The sequence below is a fragment of the Ostreococcus tauri genome (genome assembly GCF_000214015.3).
Source record: "Ostreococcus tauri WGS project CAID00000000 data, contig chromosome 16, whole genome shotgun sequence".
NCBI classification, from domain to species: Eukaryota; Viridiplantae; Chlorophyta; class Mamiellophyceae; order Mamiellales; family Bathycoccaceae; genus Ostreococcus; species Ostreococcus tauri.
Genome location: NC_014441.2, coordinates 383,599 through 407,027, shown reverse-complemented (window position 1 = coordinate 407,027; position 23,429 = coordinate 383,599). Strand labels below are relative to the sequence as shown.

Below are 23,429 nucleotides of genomic sequence, written 5' to 3'. Positions count from 1 at the left end.
AGCGCGCCGTCGGGTCGCGCGCGGGTCGCGAGCGATGACGCTGGTAATTTTTTTTTGCGATCACCGCTCGTTCTACGCTCGCTTAAAGCGAGCGAGGGCACCCTTGGATTTCACCGCGCCCGCCGAGGCGTCCTCGGGTTCATCGGGCTCGTTCTGAGCGGGCGACAGAGATGCAAGGTTTTTGGTGATGAGCGCCAACGCCTCGTCGTCATCGTATTTGCGGTTTCGGCGTCTCACCCGGGCCGCTTCGTCGCGCACTCTCGAGAGCACCTTGTCTTCGTCCACCGAGTGGACGGGAAGCGCGTTGAGGGCATCCTCGACTTGATCGTCGCTCTGCATCTGTGCTTGGAACGCGGCAAACTGTCTGTCGATGATCGCCTTTGTGCTCGTGAATGACCTCGCATCCTTGGCCACGTTTCGTTTATACTCTCTGGTGTCCATTTTCATGCCCGGCGGAACCTCATAGGGGTCGGTGTTCATGATTTCGCCCAAATCGTAACGCTGATAAAGCATCTCATCCGCGATGCCCTGCGGTCCGAGTTCAAGCGCCACATCTCGAATGTTTCGAAGCGTGTTCAAAAAAGTTCGCTTCTGCCCGGGTTCCGCGACGACCGCAAGCCACTCGTACACGATATCCCGGTATTTCTTTTGTATCGTTTGCTCGATGGGGTCCGTCTGAGATTCATACAGAGCCACCAACTTCGAATCGAACTTTTCAAAATAAATCTCATCGATGAGACCGCGCGCGAGACGCAGAACCTCTGGCTCGAGAACGCGCAAGTGGTACTCCACAATCTCGGCTGTTCTCGGCTCGAAGATCACACGAGCACGCTCGATGGTCTCAACCATCTCCGGCGGGTCTTTGGCTTTCGCCTCGAGAATGAGCAACTGCAACCTTTCTCCGCGCAGCGCTTTGAAAGCAATAAACTTCTTGAAGAGTCGAATGTATCTCAAACGCGCGAGGCGTAGATACCTGGCGAATCTAAAAGTCCTCATACCAGCCACACTCGCCGTGACGTTCACGATGAAGAGAAGCATTTGCAGCATGATAACGAAAAAGTCGAGACAGTTGTAAGTGTCACGAAGGTACGCGCCGTCACCAAGGATGAAGCCCATTGCGATGATTTTTATCGCAGCCTCTGCAACAAACGTCCAGTTTATGAAAGAATCGAACCAGACAATTCTTGTGTAGGCGTCTGATACGAAACTTTCTTCGTACAGAATGACTTCAGCGAGCACAGAGCAGAGACTCATGCAGACGCAGAGGAAGACGACGCGCTCAAAAAGCGGATGACGATACGCGCGCCAACACAGGTATCGAAGCCTCGAATCGGAGGGGAACATGTAACACGAATTGCCCTGCGGACCGCTCTCGTGCGTACCAACCTTATCAGGTGTGGCCATGTCTCGCTGCTGGTTGTACTTGATCAAGAACATCAAACGCTTCATCCATGGGAGAAACTCTATCACCACAATGAAAACCAGAATTGCCGTCGTGACACTCAAACCTATCATTAACACGTACGTAGCGATTTGCTCCGAAGCATCATTCATGATACCAAGTTGGAAAAAGAAACCCGCAATGAGAGTGAGGCAGTTCATGAATGTTGCCGATATCTCGGCGATATTTAACTGCGTGCTCACGTAAGGATTTCGCGTGGACAAGATGCCATACATGACGAAAAGTACCATCGTACAGAATGACTGCAGAAGCGTTCGATTCGGGAAGAGTACCTTTACTGCAACAACTGTGAGCTTCTTACCCAAATCGAAACAGATCCAAAGGTAGAAGCTAGGACGGAGAGATGAATACATCATGCCGTAACGCTCGCTGAACCTCGTAATTTTCTTTTCGAGGTCGTCATCAACGCCCGAAGCTTTGCTCGCGATGACGTGCACGCGAGCTCTCACCTTTGAGTTGGAGCGGTGAAACCACAGCCAGAACAGTGCGGCGAAGAACAAACCAAACGGATACACGATCAATGCGAAGAGCGCGAACGGCTTCCACACCAGATGATCACCTTGGTTGCACACGACGCGGGGATCAGCCACTAAGAGCGCTTGCTCTGTGTTAGTTTTGCACTCGAAGAACTCGATGGTGGTGCGGGCCAGGAGCATGTAACCCCACCAGAAACAGATGATGACGGATGGAATCGCGCGGTTGACGTTTGCTCGAATGATCGCGTGACTCTTTCTTCGCTGTTCCTGCAACTCTTTGATTTCGCGTTGAGTTTGTAGCAGTTTGCGCGTCGTATCCTTTTCAGCGTCGTTCAAAGCGCCCTTCTTGTCTTCCAAGTCCAACTTGACCGCGTCTTTGACCGTCTCGTGGTACGCACGCTTTCTAAGCGTTTCGTCATGCGCGTTACCGTACAAGTGTTTCTCCAGGACTGTGTAGTCATCGCCCTTACCCTTCAGGTCCGGACGATCAAACGGCAACCCATCGCGCTCCATCGCCAGCTTAGTCCAGCGTTTCCCGTCGACATCAAACTCCAATAGCTTTCGTCTCCGCTCCGCTAACTTACGCTTGCGAACTCCCAAGTACGCTTGCTTCACGATGTCCCTCCAACAGCGGAAAATGACGGCGATGACGATGATACAGAACCAGTAAAACGGAGCGAAAATCGTCACCGTGAAGCGCTGAATGTAGTCAAAGCTACTCGCGATGCAATCGAAGCCAAGCAGTTGCAGATCTGCACAAGCTAACGATGCGACTTGCATCCACCGAGCCAAAGGTTTCGGCCATGGAATCTCGAAATATTGCATCTGCGCAGTGATTTGCGTGAACGTGAGTAAAATCGTCAACGCAGGAATAGCTCTGTGAGTGGCGAGCTCAAAAATGACGTAGAGCACGGCACAGTAGCCGAGCAAGATGAAGAAGATTCGAACTGCCGGCACTTTATCACACGCTTCACAGAATCCTGCGTAGCGATAGTGATCTGGTGCGCATTCTCTGCACCCTTCGCCTTGGTAAGCTGGATCAGAAGTTTCGTTTGAATAAAATCGAGGCTGCGCGCACAACGCAGCGCGAACTGCATCCTTGCTGAATTTTTCGACGCACGCAACTCCCGGAATGCACGTTAGATTTCGAGCTCCGTTATTTGGATCTTGCCAGAAGCCATCGTACGGGAGCGGTAGATACTGACCGAACTCGGTACACTTGACGCGATCAAGAGCACAACGCAAGCAATCCGTTGTATTCAACTTGTTCAACACGACAAAACCGATGTCGCAGAGACAATCTGAGTTGTCGTCGCTCCCTGACGTCGATCGCTTGTTTATCGGACAATCTGTGCACTTTGACGCGCCAGAGACGTCGGAATACGTATCTGAAGGACATGGACGGCACTCTGTTTGCCCTTGCAAGCCGATGTAACTCCCCGCAGGACATGGCACACACGTCTGTTGATCAGGAATGCCGGCTGAGTTGAATGTGCCCGCAGGACACAACTCGCACGTCTCGCCGTGGACACCGTTGATCCTCTCGCCGCCGCGGCACAAGGTGTTGATGGTCATCGAAACGTCGGTTCCTTGTGCGTTCGGCGTGATGCTCGTATCGTTCGCGCGCCACTTGAACGTCACCGGACCGTGCACGTACTCCCTCGGCTCGAAAATCACCAGCACTGCGCCGTTGATCGCATCTCCGATGACATCCCCGACCGCTAACGGAGTAAGCCCGGCGACGGATGCAGATGTGTACTGGTACACGGTCTGATTTGTCGAATTGAAGAAAGTACCGGTAGGCGCGACGTACTTGTAAAGGGTACCGGCGTATCCAGCAGCCCCTCTCGCTGGATCCGACGAGGCGATCGTCGGCAACTCGCTCAAGACGTAACGAATGGTGTTGTTTACGTCTTGATCGACGTCGTACGCTAAAAGCGCCACAGCCTTGATTTCATCGTGATACATGGACTGCGGAGTTGAAGTCTTGGACGACCCGCACGATAAGAAGACGTTCTCGTCGTCAATTACGGCGTCGAATTTCGCCAGATCATTGATAAAGGGATCGAATTGATAGAACTGCAAATCCAACTGTCGCTCCGGATTCTGCTTGTACTGAAGTGTCGCGGCCTTGATGAGATTGTAGCCCTGCAACATGGATGACTCCGCCGCGCGCTGCTTTAAATTGAATAGCGGGTTTATAGAATACTTGAGCGTAGAATGCGGTCCGCATGCGCCTTGAGGGGGCTGAGGGATCTCATTGATCTTCACAGAAACAAGCGTGTTGCCTGAGGTGGCGCCATGCGGATCGGTGACGTCATAATAAAACACGTCAGTCCCGTAGTAGAATGGGAAAGGATCGTAGCGGAAGTTCTTACTGTATGGATTGGCAGCGAGCCCAACCAAGCTCGGTGTACCGAGGGTGCCAATAATTGAAAGAGTGTGCCTTAAAGCATCGTTGCTCTCATTGTCGTCTGAGTCAAAAGTAGCATCCACTGGCACGTTCTCATCAGTCTCCAGAGTTATCGGAGTTGCGGTCGGTGCAGTATTCGTCTCCGAGAGGAGACGAAGCGTCACGCAGATGCTCGCCACGTTAGAGACACGTCCTGAAATATCAGTAACCATAAACTTCCATGATGTCACGTTGTAGCCAGGGAGCTGAGTTTGTGCCACGCCAGTGAAGGAATTCGACCCGGAGCTCGCCATCTTTTCTCTCACGCGCTGTACGATGGCAGATCCAGAGTACGCGGCGTACTCAAACGTCGGATACTCCGAGAATCGTTTACCCCCGGTGATACCTGTGTTTCGCAGTGTGATGCCGGCTGGGTTCAGCTCTGGTTCTTCGACAATGTGATACCGGATAATGTCGTCGTTATTAACCGGAGGATTCGTCGAATCAACATCCGTCGCGTTGAACGTGAAGTTCTTCGGCGAATTTTCCCACACTTCGATGCAGCCATCTTTTGCCACCGGATCATTGTTGCCGTTACCAACGAGAATCTCCACCGTTCTGAACGGCGATTGCAGAGGGCGTGGTAGGACTCTCGCTGGTTGATACGTGTCCCAAGTGAAATACACAAATCGGTCGTTTCCAACCATGTTTGGGAACGGTGTGTAGTCGAACATACCAGTGGCAGCATTGAGCGTAAGTTTGCCTTTGGACGGCTCACATGAGATGTTATACGTGATGGCATCGTTTTCAGGATCGCCGCCCGTTAGTTGCGCATCTGTCAATGTATCAATGCGAGGATTGCGGAGCTGGAAAGTCTGGTCTTGCGCCGTAGGAGGGTCGTTGACTGGCGTCATGATGACTCTGTTCAATCCGCAACCTATGTTATTTTGTGTCTCCCCGTCGTTACAGCAGAAGCGGATGTACCGATCAACATCTGACATCGCTGGTCCCATGTTACTTAGAACAATGCTTTGCATCGCGCGCAAGTACGCCGCCGGCTGTGCGATGCCGGACAGCTTTATGCTCGATGCGTCGGAGGACTGAGCGGTGATGTCCACGAGACCTGGAGGCATAGACGTGTTGTAATTTATGTACTTGTTGATGAGAGCGGTCGCGTTGTACGTCAGAGTATCTCCTGGCATGGGCACTGTCGGTACTAATGGGTCATCAGTAGGCCCGAGCGCACGAATGACGATCGTACACTCGGTCCAGTTCACCGTGTCGACATCGAATGCCTGGAGAGGTGCGTCGATCTCCAACTGTTCCTTCTCTGTGTACAAGATCGGCAGATCAATGTCGATGATCGGAGGATCATTCGTGCCTTCGGTGTCGATGATCAAAAGCGGTCCTTCCACGATTGCTCCGAATTGATCCACGATACGCGTCGTCATCTTCCTCGGGCTTCCGTCTGGATTCAGATTCGTGTCAGTGAATGTAATTTCATTCACCGCCGACATCAAATCCTGCGTCGTATTCGTCACGTTTGGATACGCCAACAGATTTCTCCGAGGTATTCGGGTGGGATAGAGATCCATGTGAGCGAGCCCATTTTCGGTGCTCAACAATCGACGTCTCCGCAGTTGATCACAGTTGTTATCCCTGTCCAGAAACGCAATGTTTGTAAATCGTATGATTTGCGTCAAGTTGTTAAAATATCCTTGAATGCCCGGCTTGACTTCACAGCCAGGGGGGTCGTACTGCCACGTTCCAGTGTCGTTATGGCAACCGCGCCCGGGATCTGTCCAGTTACCTCCATCGGTACAGTTCAGTCCGTAGTAATCCGTCTCAGGCGATTGTCCCACGAGAACTGTCAAGTCGAGATAGTACATCTCGGTGTCAATCGTGTTATTCCCCGCAGGTAAGATTTCAAAGGAATTTGCGAAAAGGTTTTTCGGCGGGTCTTTTTCTTTGTAAAGCCCGGCATTTCTTATGTTGTCAATCACGAAAGCCGACCCGGCGGTGCCGAGGCAGTACGTTCCCAGCTCGTTGACCTGAGCTTGTACGCCCTGTGCGATCTCCCGTAAACTCGAGTTGTTTGGAATGGACCAACCATCTCCGACTGTGAGCGGCCAATATCGCAAAAGTTGTACCTTGTTCACATCGTTGTAAATGTCCGATGTTGGAAGCGTCGTGAAGTACAAATCAAGCCAACCGTGGCCCGCACTGTTCAAACTTGGATATGAAGACGTCGGAACGTACGTGCCGTTACAGTCTGCCGTGATGTTGAAGCACGTCGACAGTTGCAGGTAATTCTGCGGGAAGGTGATGTTCGTGGGCGACACCACGGTCGGGGTCGGAAATGTGCACGTATGATTGCCGAGTTGGAGTGTTCCACACGGCCCGTCGCAGTCACAAATGTGCACAGGGTAACACGTCTGATTGAGCGCTTGGTACACTAAATCAGAGGAGCTCGTATCGGCACAGACGTACGCCGTGCGAGACTGCAAGATGTTGGGCCAGCTGAGGGCAGACACCATTACTGGCTGTGGGATGTTCCAGTTGAGTGGCGTGAACGTCAGAGACGTCGTCCCCAAGACGAGATGTTCATTCACTGGATCGTACTGCGTAAACAAAGTGTTGTTCGTGGCGTTGTAGTCCATTTCACTGAAAGAGACGACGACATCTGCTGTGGGTGCGCTACTCAGCGTGAATCCCAAGGAAGAAACTTGCGTCGTCACGGCGTTAGAGCATGGCTCGTCTATGAGAACAGTATCCATCGCCCCGTTTCCAAGCAGCAAACCAGCGACATCGTACTCGACAATCTCAATTGGTAGCGAGCTTCCCCCGCCATTCGGGCTCAGCGCCACGTAATCCGGGTCGCCTGTGCTGTAAATGACATCGTGCCAAATTTCAACAACGTCGGCGTTTGCAGGTACTATGTAGTTCCGCGGGAAATCCACATAAACGCTCTGGGCGCTGGTCGATCCAGCTAGGAACGTAATCTCGCGAGGCGTAATTTCGGCGTACCTGTCGTACTCTGTGTCTGGCACAAAGGGACGCAGCTTCACATCCTTGCACGGAGGCACTATCGGTGTTATCCTGTAAGTGAGTGTTGCCACTTCCTCCTGCAACTTGTGCGGGCTCAGCGGAAGAGTGCCGTTTGGAGCATTCGGAGGAGTGCGCAGGAAAGCCCCCTGCAAATCACGAATGTACCAGCCAACGGTCCTCGGGGACATAAGAACGGTGAGAGAGAGCGGCTTGTTGCTCGAGATACCATTATACGAGCTGTCCGAAGACGTGACAGTGGACACCACCGACAGTGTGAAGTCTCCGCACCTCGCGTTGTCACCAATAAGTTCGACCGAGCACGTCACCGGTACGCGACAATCCGTTGCGAGGAATGTCCAGGTCGATCCTTGCCCACCGCAATCAAACTTGGCAGACCCGGTGAACTGAGATCCGGGAACTGAAGCCACCAATATCGTACTCAAATCAACTTGTACATCTGAATCTGGTTGCGATGTTAACGACATCGTGAAATCGTAGACACCTGGCACACCAGTGATTTGTTCCTTGTTGAACTCCAATCCGACTTCCTGTAAGTCCTCGATGTACACTGGAATATTCGGAACCACGAGCCCATTGCACTGGCTCGCAGAGCTCACGGTCACTGAGATGTTCACATATCTATCGAGATCAGCCTTGCACGAGCTGACTGGAACGATCGCCAGACGTTGAGCCAAGTCGTAGTTGGTCTCGTTGTACGTGAGCGTGGCTGCCAACGGTGCGGCTAACCATGTCAGATCTGTGCTAGTAAACGTGACACGCACGTCGTCGCCGCGGACGGCAGCCTGCAAGTACACGTCCGCGTAGGCCGTACCCGCTTCTGTAATAGAATAATTCAACAGCGCGATAATTTGATTCGCACTGCACGAAAGAGTGCGCTCCAAGGGTCGGTTCGTAGGATCATAGATCACGACCCCACAATCGTCGTTATCCGCGATGTTCACCACGCGATTCACCACCGGGAGCGAGGCGTATCGAGCATCGAGGCTCGTCGTGTCAAACCTGAGAGTTTCTTGATGCGTTCCCTCGACGTAAATATCATCGACGGCTCGAACTCCGACCTCCTGTGCGATATCCCAGTCCAACGGCGTGAAAGTGATCGTCAATGTCGAGACGTACGACGAGCTGCTGAGCTGCTGATCGACGAGTTGGACGTTTCCGGCTCCACTGACCTCGAATATGTAGATACTGACGTCCGCGACGGGCGCTTGCGTGAGTTTCACGTGAATGACGTCGGTGTATCCACCCTCTTGCACCTCGAGAGAGGTGAGGAGCATGTCGAGACCGATTGTTCGAATCCACCGACTCTGTGCTTGCGGTTCGTGATTACCGAACTTGTCGAAAGGCACAAACCAAATGTCATAGTACGTCGCTGGATCAAGCGATGATATATCAACCTCGTCTTGACCTTTACCACCAGCACCGTATCCCGGTGAGGGCGTGGACGAACCAAGGTACGCTTGCTGTCCGTACCCGTTCGGCGCTGACACCGCGGGTGCGACATTACCACTACCACTTCCCGCCTGAACTTGCAACGGTGTTGGCTCCGCTGAACCTCTCGGCAGAACGACCCAGCTCAAGTTACCCAGAGAGTTGACGGCGAAAGTGAAATTTACGTTACGGGAGGAGACGTACTCCGTCTGCAACCACACAATGGTTGGTGGGGAACGAGTAATGTCCACTCGTTTTGTCGGGCAATCGGCAGAACCGGTTGCGTTCACTTGATCGCTGTAGAGCGACGACACGTGATCAACGTAATCCCTCAGCGTAACAGTGAATAAGAAACAGCCGTTGACGTCATTGATGACGTTTGGATCGTCCGTCGTGTTCATGACGAAGTACGGACCCGCCCGCCATTCGCTCGATGGACCAGTTTGATGAACTAATGTGGCATTGAGGGCTAGATCTCCAAACGTCACCGTTGGCATCACGACAGGTTCGCTTGCTCTGATATCTAAGTATAGCGCGTCGCCGAGACCGGCTGAAGGATCAAAATTACCTGAGGTGAACGCGTACACGTAGTCTGCCTTTGGAGGTTCCAGATCCAGTCGAACAGTCAACGGGATGACTTGCGTCGTGTTCCACGAATAATCGATGTCGTTGTAGTTGTACGTGAAGTTCCATGGCACCACGGGCCAGTCTTCCGTGCCCCAAACGCTCGTCTCGTTGTTTATGCAGTGTGAAGCCCTGAAGTACGAATATGGCTGTGTCTGAACCACTGTTACGCCATTCGTCGTGGTGAGATTCCATTCGCTCAGAGCTCGGTCCGTGATGTTCCCAATGGTGACGCTTGTAAGCTTTACAGGATCCAAGAACCACATCTCCAGTACGAAACAATCGAATTCGTTGGCGACTTCACGATGTCCGGGTCTGTCGCTCCAGAATGTCACGTTAAGTGGCTGTGTACGCGACGAGGAATAGATGAGACCACTTGAAGAATTCGTCTTCGAGTTGCACGCGAGATCATCGCATGTGACGGTGAAATTTATCGCTCCCGGACTTATTCCGCTGGCTGCAGTGATGTTCACCTCTGCCAAGCGGTCCGAGCCTGTGCCAGTCACTATCGCGGCCAGTCCTCCAATGGTTACGTTGCACGAGCGCAAATCCTCATCAGAGGAAATAGCGACACGCGCCGTGCATTCGACATGACACGTTTGATTGTTCCAGTCATCGCTGTACATATCCAATGATTGGTACAGAGGAGGAGTTCGGTCAACGATTACGCGTTGGCCGCCGAGTACCACGTTACCAGTCGGTGAGACCGACTTGAGTTCCGTGTAAGTCGCGTTGACTGCGTCCAAATAGGCAGGATCTGAGCTACGAATACCTTCGAGGCGAAATTGTGCCTCTCCCTCTGGAGTCGTCGGGGACACGACAACGGAACATGAAAAGACGTTAGTGCCGTTGATTGCGTTCACGAAAGTGCAATTTTCGTTCGCCAGCGTTGCCAAGTCGGGAAGCGTCACGTTAGAGTCCATGAAGTAATCGAGCGTGATGTGATCCCCATCCTTGGCGTGGAATGGACTGCACGTGTTGTTACTGCGCTGAGAGATAGTTGTTGCGTCCGGGCGCACGTAATCGAAGCACACGTCCGGCGTACGATCGGACGCGTCCGTAATCGTCAGTTGCACTCCTCCGCAGTCAGTGATCGTACACTCGAATGGAATGGTCACCCCGCGGGAACAGTTCGGGAAAAGATTCAGCTCGAAAAGATTTGGAAGCAGACTGTGACGGCGTTTCTGCTCTTCAGCGTCATTGATGCGTTGTGCGATGGCGGCATAAGTCGCTGACACCGAATCTGTTGTATTGCTGTACCACGTCGTGACATCGTACGTCGAAGGCGTAGATTTGATCATGGTGACGGGCACACCACCGATGGTACAACTCGGATTACCTCGCGGTTCACCATCGAAATCCAACTTGAGAGTCACCGGCTCGTTCTCCTTGATGACAAACATTCCGTTATCCGCCGTCAAAGTAGCTGCTTTCAGGCAATTTGTATCACGCCGCATGGTCGCGTTCAAGCAAGGAGATCCAAGAACAAAGGTGCCAGGCGTAGCGCTCAACACATCGTTTCCGCTCTTATCCTCCATGCAGCACGCTGTCCCCTGAATTGGACCATCCACGAGAGGTACTGTACTGTCCACCGTGAAGCTCACCCGCCATTCGACTGAGAGTTGGCGAGCTACGAGGGATTTGGAGTTGTACGTCGACCAAAATCCCGGACCTGGCCTTCCAGTAGTCGGGTTGAGCGCGTGGTCTTGGCAATCTTGCTGTTGACAGTACGCCGGATCGCTGAAGACTTCACGGCATGTATCCAAGCAGCAGTCGCCACCATCCCAGCAACCGACACGATTATTAGGCGTTGGGTCACACACTCCATCGCGGAATCCAGAGTCTTGAAGACAAGAGGCCGGGAAAGTTGGAACCGCGGGCCATAAAACCGGATTCACAGGAGTGATGTAATCCGCCGGGACGATGTACGAGTTGTTCTTGGAATCCGTGAATTTGACGGTGGGTTTGGATACGAGATCACGAGATGTGGTACTCAACAGATAGGTGGCCTGCGACTGGTCACCGAGCGTCGGGTTACACATGCAAACACCGACACCTGAAGGGCACTGGTCTCCGGGAACTGCCGTCTCGGTTTCTGTTCTGTTCGCAACGGTGAGATTTGTCTGGCCACCGTACACGATGACGTCGCCGACGTTGCATCGGCTACACGTATGTCTACACATGAGGCCGTTTGCAGCGCCGCAGACGCCGCCTCTTTGCCACCAGAAATCTTGAGCGGACATGAGGTGGTGTTGAAACACGCTGCCGGCGACGACATCGTGCCGAACCAGGTCTGTTTGCAGCGAAGCCAAGCTTGCCGCGGACAGCGAGGTCGCCGACACGTTCGAGTCGCACGAAAACAGCGTCTTCACGTTCCCACTCGGAGACGTTGACAAGAAACTGCTGAACGATTGAAGAACGCTCCCAGTAAAATCGATGTTGGGCTCAACAATGCGTTGTGCAGCCGTCGTGCCGTTGTACACAATTGAACATGCTGTCGGATTCCAGTCGGCACACTTGGCGAGATCTCCACTGTTCCCTGCGCGATCTTGAAATCCTGTTGCGTTCCATTTGATCGGTCCGACGGGCGTGTTGGAGTTGACGGTATAGGTTGCCTTCCACGCGATGGCGTACGTCTCGATTGATGGTGCCGTAACAACAAGGCGAGACGACGGGAAACGCCTCTTGCTCGGGCCAATTAAATCGATCGGGACGACATCTGACGATGAAAGATCGACCCCATGCACGCTGACGGTCGGTTCAGTGATCATTTCGCTCGCCTCAAAGTACAGCGTGACGACGTCACCTTCGATTGCCAACTTTGAGTCGTACGGGTTATCGCTCGTGAAGTCTATCAATTGCAGCACCGGGGCAGTGTTGTCTATGAGACAAGCCTTGCTGCCTGCACCAAAAAACTTGTTCACCGTCGTCGTGCCGACGACTCCGTCGATGGATGTGAGCACACAGATGCTCAAGGGAACCTCTCCATCGCAGGCTCTCCCGACGTTCGCGACCGTCGCTGCCCAGTGGGTCCCAGTGGGACCGTTGCCTGTATCGATGACATTCGCAGACTGCCCGGCGATTTGTACGCAATCAGCCGGCATGTTCGTGAAATCGACAGCCACACTCGTGGTAAAATTAACAGTCACGGCAGTGTTATTGTTGAAAACGCGCGGTTCGGCGTTCGCGCACGTCGCGCTCGTTACCCGCGTGGTGTTGGCATTGACAGTACAGTTCACGTTTCCAGTGACGGGATTCATCCAGTTGGCGTTTGTAGTAACCTTGGTTCGACTCGCGTCATAGAGGTTCCCGTACAAGTTCCTGTTCACGTTACCAACATCATCCTCGCCGTCCGTGACGATGAATTGTAGAATATTGCCGCCCGACCACGTGATCGGAATCGACACGGGAACGACCCAAGTTGTGTGAAACCCTGCAGCGGCGGCGCCGGTCTGGGGAACCACGGCGCCGAGTGAGGCGCCGAATCCAAAGAAGCGCGGCCGCATCGATGGCTCGTTGAACGTGATGGTGACGGCGGACGCGCTACTAGGAGTTAGCAAACAGTTAGCCGGAACCGTTGGAGTTGGTTCGGGGGGCTTGTTGTCCACGAAGATGGGGACCACGTCAGGGCCTTTGTACCCATCATCCGTGTCCTTGTCTGTACCCGAACCGCAAGGGTTCCCCGTCATATCTCGCACCGACGAGACGTTCAACTGCAAGTTACCGTACGGTAAGCTCGCCGCCACTGTTCCAGCGCACGTGAGCGTCCAAACAGACGATGACGAAGAACCCGCGATTGTGGGTCTGATCATGCAGTCTGCGTGTGGGAAATTCGCATAAGCTGTCACGTTGTAGTACTGCACCGTCGGCTCCATTATCGGCCCGTCTGACTCGATAATGATGGACGCGGTGCACTTGGGTCCAAACTTCTTGTAAGTCGCGCTGTATCCCGCTTGGCACGTAGAGATACCGCGAACTTTGACCAGACATTTACTCGGAACTGGCGTGGGAAGACTGAAGCAATGTTGGTTGCTCCATTCTTCTCGCATGACGACATTCCCCACTCTGTCGACAGCGCGAATAAACTCTCGCAATCCGCACCCGAGGGGTTCAAGGATATCCATTTCTTTTTCGTCGAAAGGGCGGCAGCTCGTCCAAGTCGTGATGTACTCCGACTCGTCATGCTCGTCCGGTGGTAAAATGTGCGGATCGAGGACGCACAAGCCGTGGTTGGCGCAGGTACCGTAACAGTTCGTCTCCGCGCCCTCGACGGTCCACTTGCGCACTACGACTTTGTTACTGAAAGTGACCACCGTCCGAAGCTGATGCCCGCTCAAAACCTCCGTCAAACCGTTGACGGTAGGTACTACCACATCTCCCACGCTCGGGGTCGTCAGATTACACTCCGCTGAACTCGTAAGTAGCGAGTATGAGACGCTCGTGATCCAAGGAGGATTGAGCCAGTACGGGCCCGTACCCGTGAGCTTCAGTTGTGCGTTGTCAGTGAAAAACGGTGCGCCTGAGCGTTCGTGGTACGTCACTTCCCAAGAAAGATCGCCGTCGGGTTGTGGGACCAGACTGGCGCCGGAGATGCGAATTGTAGCGACGCGCGTGCTGTGAATCTCCGGGAACTTCCTGGAAAATTCAGACTCGTCCCATGAGTAAGCCGCGGCTGGAAGTGCGTTGACGATCGAAAAATAGTCGGCACTTTTCGTCGCGAACAGAGCGTCGTTTGTGCTTGAGTACGCCACGAGCGCATCGTTCAGGAAAGTCCTAGAGTTTGCCTGAGCGACGTACTCGATCGCGATGTCCGCCTGAGGCACCGTCACCCCGCCGATGAGGACAGATCGAACGTCGATGGGTTTATTCGCCGTCAATTTGATGTAAATCGTGGAGAATCTGTTAACGTACTTCTTTCTGACGCCGGCGTTGTTCACCCCCCATGATTCCGTAGTGGGTGTCGTCAGAGTGACCGCGTTCGGGCGCAGACAACCGCCGTCGACGTTCTCCGCACCTGAAGAGGGCGTACCGACGGCGCAGCAGTGACCCGCGTCCGCGCAGCACGTCCCTCGTAACTTGCACGTCGGATCACAGTCACACGTATTTGCTGCGCCACCGCAGCGACCAGCGCACGAGTCTGACGCTACCGGCGCGGTGTACGTGAGATTCTTGGAGAGGTCGTTGGTCGTGTCAATACTGCCCGCGGGTGAAATGGCTGGGTTCACGACGTAGTGCGCGATGAGAGGCTTTGACGCGACATCGGCGTCCAGTCCCAAATCTGTCGTTTTGAGCGTGATAGTGTGCGACTTCGAGAACCCTGTGCGACTATCGCAGTAACCGCACGAGAAGTCACACATGCCGGCGTAGACGCACGTCGGACACAGGTACGTGCGACACGCGTCGCCCGTCGCGTATTTCACGCACAAGTCATCCCGAACTTGATCACGACACGCCATGCGCCACGCATTGTCGCTCGTGTACGGCGACGAAGCGCTCGCGCTTTCGCTCATTTTTTTGCCATCGAGCTCGAAATCGGTGATGGCAATCGGATAGCCCGAGGTAATTTTAGCCCGCATATAATTCCCGTATTCAAGCGTCGCGGAGGCAAGGCTCAGCGCGCAGGCGGACACGTCGACGGAGCTGTCCATGCAATTCAAGCCGATCGGTGCCTCTAATGTCTGGAAGGACGGTCCATCGGTCACGTTGTTGAACATGAACCAACCAGGGTCACTGGGAGCGGATGTCGGGGAGAAGTTTCGGCAAGTGGTCGGATTTGTCAGAGCGTGGCCTGCCATATCTGTCCCGGCAAACGTGGTACAAATGATTTCCAGCAAGCACTCGAGCGCCTTGGCGCCCGTCGAATTCGTGCGGGCGGGCGACAGCGTATTGCGTCCGACGAACGTCGAGAAGTCCCACGAAACAATACGCTCGGGCGACGCCGTGAGTTCGTGAGAACACTCCGTACCGTTGGTGTACAGGAAATACGTGAGAGAATCCATCTTTTCGCTCGTCCGAACGTCAACTGCGATATCTCCGCCGTGTAAAACGGCCAATTTATTCGTGGTCGGTTCGCTGAGCGCGACGGAGACCAAGTACGGTGGAGTGAAATCCACCGTGACAGTACTCGAACAAGACGTCACCTTGAAGCGCGTCATGCAGGCCTTACTACGGTCCGTCGAGCAAGAGTGCATCGCGATCGCAACCAGGGTCCATGGAACGACGTTTCCGTCCACGAAGTCTGGCGATACGTTGCTCACCCTGCGTGTCATCTCGACGGAGCACGTTTTTGCCGTACACGAAGTCGTCGCCACAACGTCGGCTCCTGCAATTTTCGATTCCACGATATCCATCGCCCCGTCTCCAGAGGGGGGAGCCGGAAGCGTCAAGTTGACCGTGACAATGTCATCATCTTTGGCGTGCCGCAGACTCACGGAGTTGCTACTCGTCACGTTACAAGTTCCGCCGCTGAGCTCAAACGCATCCGTCTCGCTCGCGGCTTGCAATTGCAACTTTTGATTCGAGAACGCATCCGTATTGAAAGTACCTGTGGCTGTGTTCTCTTGCTGCACGTCTTGAAGGTTGTACACTGCGTAGTTCAAGTACGCATTTTCGTTAGCGAGTTCTTGCGACACCGTGAACGCGAACGTCGCCGTGTAGCCGTTCACGCTCGTCGCTGGCACGCGGAGTACGTCGTTCAGGACAATGTGCAGCCCACTCGCAATGTATTCCGTGAACTCGATGGCGAGCGTGACGATATCGCCAGCGAGAGCGACGAATTCCACCTGAGATGGTGTGGGGTTCGTCACGCCTGGGTACGCACGACCGCCGCTACTGACGACGCTGAGCAAAGTGGTGGTGCTCGCACAGTTCGTGGAGCCTGCGCACGACGGCGCTATCGTGTCTTGCACAGCCCACGGAGCGGATCCGGGTTGATCGTACGCGGTGTCTGTGTTCCGTCCACAACTTACCGCCGGGTCGAACCCGGGTCCGACCGCGTAAGTCTGCGCGCTCGTGAGGTGATTGACATCCGCCGAAATGTCTGCGTTTGCGAAGAAATTCGTAGATGTTTCTTTGGACAACCACGCGCCAGTCATGTCTTGGAGCTGCCATTTGATTTGGAACGCTCCATCGCTCAGACCGATTTGATGCTTCGCCAGATATCTGAAGTTGACGTACCAGAGATTGTACGCGCCGGGCTCGGGAATGTACACCCGATCGTTCGTGTCAGTGCACGTCGGAGATTGCGCTGCGTACGCGCTCACGCGCAAGTAATATCTGTTTGGACACAGCCGTCTCACCGTGAACCTCCCGTTAACTGTCTTGCCCCGTTGGACCCAGAAGCCCGCGCACGTGACAGCCGCATTTGGATAATTCGGGACATTCGGGACGGGCTGACGGTAGTTGTACGACGTGCGCATCAACCAGTCGAGCCAATCGTTGTCATCCGTAAACGTGGCGCCATCGTTGTACAGTTCAGTTTCGAGCGCGAGCAAACCACGTCCCGCTAACCAAGCCTTCATCGACATCCCGCGTGATACGCCTGACTGTCCCGGAAGTTCAACGTGCATGGCGCTCGGTAGGTCTTCCACGTGCGTCGCCGCTGGAAGCGCTTCGTCGTTGCCCATCCAGGCGCGCACACCCTTTACGGGCTGATCAGTGTATAATTGAATCTGCAATGAGTCGCCTCGTTTCACGACGCGTCTGTATTCATTCCAACGAACAGTCTGCGGCTCAATGTACACCTCAATCACCTTTGGAGCGTTCTCCCAGCTGACCCTGGACACCGGATTCAAGTATGCAGGCGGCTCCCCCTTGAAGGCTAGTGGAATTGGCGCGCTAATGATGACATCGTTTGCAGACGCCACGGTGGGAATCACCGCGGTTACGTCACCGTTATCGGGCGATTTACTCACCTGACGCATGGCTGTCGCTCTGTTTGCGGATGGGTCGAGACCACCGATGAAAGAATATCCGAGAGTGCCCCAACCGTGTCGGCACCACGCCGACCACATCGGAATCCACAGCGAGCCACCGCCGAATGATTCAGCCTGACAATCCGCTCGGGCGCTCCACGCTAATGCACCTTTACCGACGAGATCGCAGGGATCCGTCATCACGGCCCTCGCTTGCCAATTCTTCTGGTACAATGTGACATCGTAACTTTGCCCAATGTAACCACTCGCCACGCTCACGGATTCCACCGCTCGAGGACGGAATTCTTTGCGAAAGCAAGCCGACTTGCCCGTGAGCGATCCACCCGAGCCGGTTATTGTGATGTAGGACTGCCGAATCGAAATCGAACTTGAAGCGCTGGATCGGAAATATGTGCCGTACGGTCGCGTGACGTGCTCGGACCACTCAGAGTTTATGACGACAGTGTCACCGAGGCGATACTTTCTCGCGCTCGGAGATATGACGTCGAAGTGATTGTAGGCGCTCGTCTCACTGCGAGAGTTCTGCCGCATCTGAGCCAGATCGGCGGCGTTAGAAAAAATATCACCATAACTGGGGCTCCAAACTATGGCTCTCGGCGGCGTGTTGTCGTACAACAATTGCGCCGCGTTGAGACGATCGCGGAGGGACGAGCTCGCTGTGACCCCCGCGGGTGCGCCCAGAGCCGAGGTGATGGGCAATCCTTGATTTCCAATACGATCCGTGAACGTGATGGAGAAATCGAGCACACCGTTTGGCACGTTCAGATCATCGATGCGTGCGTACGCCGCGTCCACATAAGTTGGATTCGTCAATCTCCTGAATTCGTCAACGGCGCGTGTGACACGCACAGGAGCCGTGTCCCGCACCCAGCGAAGCGCGGTCTGCCCCCCAATAGTACCACCGAGGGTGGCAACATTTTCGCCGTCCGGTTCAAATATGACGGCCACAAAATCTCCAGCCTTCGCGTACTTGGCCACTGTCAAGTTGACGTTATCACTCGTGCAACTCGAAGGTGCCTGTTTGCTCAGCCCCATCGCGTACGTTGGATTCACCACCCACGCGCGGATGATCGTGATCGGAGTGTTGTCCAGAACGACGAGAGCGACATCACTCCCCACCGGGTGCGTCACGGATTTAAAACCACGCGAAGGCAGCGTCAGCGAATTCGCCTGCGAGACGCTCACCGTAATTGCGCCAGAAGTTACCATGCTTGTGCCGACGACCACCGTAGCCGTGTAAACCGAGCCACCGGGTGTGCCTGTGATGAGCCCGTTCGGTACCGTGTAACTACCCAATGTGATGATTGGTTTATCTATCGCGTGCGATGCGCGCACGGTGACGGTGACGGTGTCACCGTATTTCGCTAATTTGTATGGCTGCAGCGTCCCATCAAGTTCTCCGGGCGGTCCGGCCATCGGTCGAACTAACGACAACGCCGGGTTATTACTTACCGTCGACACGGACGTCAATTCCGCTCTCACTTTTTTGATCTGCATGCTGTAAGGCCCTCTGTTACCACTATCTCCGGACACCACTATCGCGTACACGCGCTTCGTCGCGACGAACTTCAGGGAGCCACACTGCGTCGTTTGGAAGATGGCGCACGCCACTTGTTGGAAACCTCCGAACGGGGGATAACCCGAAGCCGCTTGCACGTAATTCTTCGCGTGAACGCGCACGATGCGCAGCTCGATGTTCTTCGCAGATGTAGCGTCGCTGACGCCCGAGGTCGGGGTCAACGTGAACTTCACCGTCGCACCAAACTCACTGCTAGGCACGCTAAACTCAAAACCTACTTGTCCAGCACCCGTCGAGGTGACGGGCGGGGGGAAATCAAACGTGCCAATGACGTCGCCACCACCCGGGGCGCTGCTACGATTTACGTCAAACCTGACTGTGTCCTTATTGGACGCTAACTTGTAATCAAATCGGACCTCGTACACGGCGAGACCCGTGATCCAGGGCGTGAATGAAAATTCTATTTTCCCGTCGTTGTTCCCCGGATCTCCGGGAGCCATGATGGAGGACGTGACGTCACGGAAGTCCACCTCATACACACCCACGATATTTCTCGTCGCCGAGCCGCACATGGTGATCTCTAACATTTCGTCCGTTTTTGAGTTGTAGTTCAGCGTGTACGTGCGATACCCAGAATTTTCACCAATATTAGCAGAACTCCTACACGAGTCCTGCAGTCTTGGATACGGAAATGCCTGCACAGTGTCCGTATCGCCGTCGATTTGGCGTGGCAAGCCCGCGACGCGCTCTCGTTTGCTCGCCGTCCCTTTTTCTCCGATGATGTACTCGGGTAGCTCGTCCTCGACATCGTCGACGTCGAACACTAAGCGGTCATCAAAGCTATCGTAAAAGTCATCGATCGGAACTTCATACTGTGCATAAGGATCCACTGTATCCGAAAGCGTCGCCGCAGACGTAGGCACCTGCGTGAGATACGCTGGAATCGTGCGATCGAATCCGTAAATGGCCACGAAAGTCATGCGGCATGCTTCGATAACCGCGGCGCGCGCGAAAGCGAAGCCCTCCTCCGTCATGTGTCTCTCGCACGCATCGTACATCTCACCCAAGTACTGGCATTGGTCGCACCACCGTTTCTCCCTGGCCGTCGGTGCCGCCGTGGCGGTACCCATTGTATTGGTACACGTGAGGGGCGTTGCGCTCGAGCGCGACTCCCAAGGAGCGTCATTCACCTGGTTGGTCGCGAAATCGACGCTCGTTGCGGATCCGGACGTAGCGCAGATGCCCGACGCCGTCGTGTTATTTGGCACACTGAGCACGACCACGAGTTGGGGGATCGAACCCGCGGTCAGACGCGTGATGTTCATCACAGTGGTCTCGGAGAGCGTGATTTGCAACAGTGTGGTGCTCGCCAACCCAGAGCTCACTGACATCCAGTTCGAGACACACAAAATACCGTTTCCGCCGTCGGAATACGGGAGAGAGGGGTCGGCTCCGTTGATTTTTACCGTGCCATCGTTCCACACCTCCACGCTCGCGTGCTCAGACGTACTCTTGAGTCCCACCGCCTCGATGACGCGACGCGAGTAGCCCGTGGAACTTAATCCCTCGTTAAATCGGACGACAAAGTCTCCATGCAATTTGACGTCGCGATAAGTGGTCAAGTTGATCGCACCGCACTCAGGCGTGACGATGCCACCAGACTCCGTACCTTGGTCTCGATCCACGGCGTTCAACAACCCGGTTGACGAATTCTTGGCAAACGGCACGACAGCCTCCGCGCCGAAGACGCCACAAACCTGTGGTGGGCGCTTGTACGCCGCTTTGCACTGAGGAACGGAGCAGAACTCCCATCGAGGCTCTCCACGCGAGTACGATCCGGTCAAAACCGTGTGATCGACGTAGCACCACGGATGCGCGTCGTTCGATGGGTTTCTGCACGCGTTGCCCTCATTCGCCAAAAAGCTAAATGGATGCTCAAACGGAGTCTGCGATGACCAAGCCTGGCACTGGTAGCCAGAAATCGTCAAGCTCGTCGTCCCATTGTACGCAATACTGGAATCATCCGTACACGCACCATCAGTTAGCTTCCTACCGCACTCTGGGTACGGTCCGTACCCCGTCAAACACGACGAGCAGTTTGCTGACGAGTCAAACCCCGTGTAACAGGAGCACGTCGTACCGTCGTCGTTGCACGTACCGTGCCCGTTGCACGAAATGCACGTCGCATCGCACAATTCACCGGTGTATCCGGGCGTGCACACGCACTTCTTGAGCGCAGGATTCCAAGCTCCGTTAACGCATACGGGCTGCGGAGAGATGACTGTGTCACACAGTTCCCCGCCGTAACCCGGGTCGCACTTGCACAATCCAGTCAAGGAATCGCATCGTCCGTTCACGCAGTCGCACCCGCTATCACACGAGCCTCCAGAGAACGCGCCCCGGCAAACACACTGCATGCTGCCGCTGACGCACGAGCACACGCCCGTCTCACTGTTACACGTCGCGCACGTGTCTTGCTCGCACAAACCCGTCAAGGAATTTCGCGAGAAGCATGGCTCGCAATCGCACACCCCCGTCGCCACGTTGCACGTACCGTGACCGCCGCACACGCTCTGCCCTGCGGTCGATATCATGCCCGGACACGCCACGTCGCAGTTCGTCCCGGACCATCCCGCCAAACACGTGCACGTTGCGTTCGCGTCCAAGCGTCCCGAACACACGGTCGAGTACGTGCCGTCGGCGTTGCGATACGTAAACGACGAACCGCACTCACATGTGCCTGCGACCGCGGTGGTCGATTCACATCGTGAACCAGCGGCACCTGGATAACAGAAGCACTCGCCGGTGGCGCCATCGCATTTGCCTCGCCGGGAGCACGGATTACTCAAGCCTCCCGGGCACATCTTCTCGCATCCTTCGCCGCCGTAACCGCTCTTGCACGTGCACGAGCGAGTCTCATCATCGCACGTGCCGCGACCATTACAAAAAGCGGTGATGACGTCGGTGTCGACGTACGCCGGCAACAGCGTCGAATCTATGGCGCCCGGACACGTCTCGCACGCGTTCGGACCGACGCTAAACGTGGAGCAACGGCCATCCTGTGGACCGCTCCCGTCGATTTTTGACGCCGTGCACCTGCCCGTTGTGTGGCACCAACCACATCCACTCACATCGGAGCACTCGCCGCACGTTAACGCCGACCCACACGTGTCCAAGCACTCACCCAAGACGTCGAAACCGCTCGAGCACGAGGCATTGCTGTCAATCCACGCGCACGACTTTGACGCCGCGCAGTATCCGCAGACGTCATCGGCGGCGCACGACGCGCACGAATCGTGACTTAAGCAGTGGTCGTCGCACTGCAAGCTACGAATCGAGAATCCTCTCAGCGCGACCGACGAAGGGATTGTCTGCCACGAGACAATGTTCGTCGTCTCATCAAACGTAGCAAGCTCCACTGTTTTCGCCGGAGTCGAGCGATCGATGAGCGTGAACTTCATCGAAATCTCGGCGTTTACGTCGTCTATGTGGCCGATGACGACTCCTCGCTGCACGCCCGCGCCAAAGAGGAACTTACCGCGACCGTAGATTGTGTCGAGCTCGTAACAATCTGACGATGAAGGAACGCTTGGATCGCACGAGGACGCGCTCAACGGCAGATCGCGCGGCTCCTCTATCGCGGCGCCCGTGAGCGGCGCGCCCTCCATGTACAACCCGATCGCACGATTGATCGAGTTCATCGACGAGCTCGAACTCGAGCTCTCGCCCGTGAGCACCACGATGTGCGCCCCGGCCGAGTCATCGCTCACAAACATGATCCTCACCGTGTTCTCCTTTTCGAACCCGGTGTTCGACGCCGCGAACGCCGCTGGCGCGCTCGCTCCGATATCCGCTCGATTATAAAACAGTTGACCCGCCGTGAGCGCTCGAGCGCTCGAATCCGCGCACGCCCCGCTCGCCGAGTTCGTCGCGTACGAAGTCGCGCTGAAATCAACCGTACGAGGCAGCGTCACGTTCTTCGCCGCCGTCGTGTTATAGGTGCCGTCTCCCAGCTTTAAACACGCCTTCATGAACGCGTCTTCGTACGTCGGGTGTCCCTTGGGAACGCGCGTGATCGGCCGAGTCGTGAGTCCGTGCGCCGCCTTCGCGCTCGAGCGCGTCGGCTCCCACCGCGCGCCGTAGCACACGTCCGCCGTCGGCGCCCCCAGCGCCTCCGCGACGAACGCCAGCGCGCACAACACCCGCACGACGACGGACACCCGCCGTCGCCGCCGTTCGACCCCCCCCCCGGGCCTCGCGCCCCTCGTATCCGACGAAACACCCATTCGAACCTTCTCTCCCGACGCACGCGTCGTCGTCGTCGTCGTCACCTCGCCCGTCGGTCGCGCGTTTTCGACCGCTCGCGCGGTCGAGGACGATCGCGGCATCGTCTCTCGCGCGCTCGCGACGCGCTCCGGGCTCGGGCGCGCGCGTGTGCGGTGCCCGTCGCCGCGGTCACCGCTCGGGCGCTCAACACCCTTTCGCGTGTGTCAGCACCGCACGAGTCATGACTCGCGAAGAAAAG

The 23,429-nt window shown here is 55.3% G+C and overlaps 1 protein-coding gene across 1 annotated transcript; it reads right to left on the bottom strand.

Annotated features, from left to right (window-relative positions):
- Positions 1-72: 72 nt before the first annotated feature.
- Positions 73-23,292, bottom strand: OT_ostta16g02130 (Concanavalin A-like lectin/glucanases superfamily; the record flags this gene model as incomplete). Its single annotated transcript, XM_022985576.1, has 1 exon — positions 73-23,292. One exon carries the CDS (start codon positions 23,290-23,292, stop codon positions 73-75), a length of 23,220 nt encoding a protein of 7,739 aa, XP_022840368.1.
- Between the last annotated feature and the right edge of the window lie 137 nt (positions 23,293-23,429).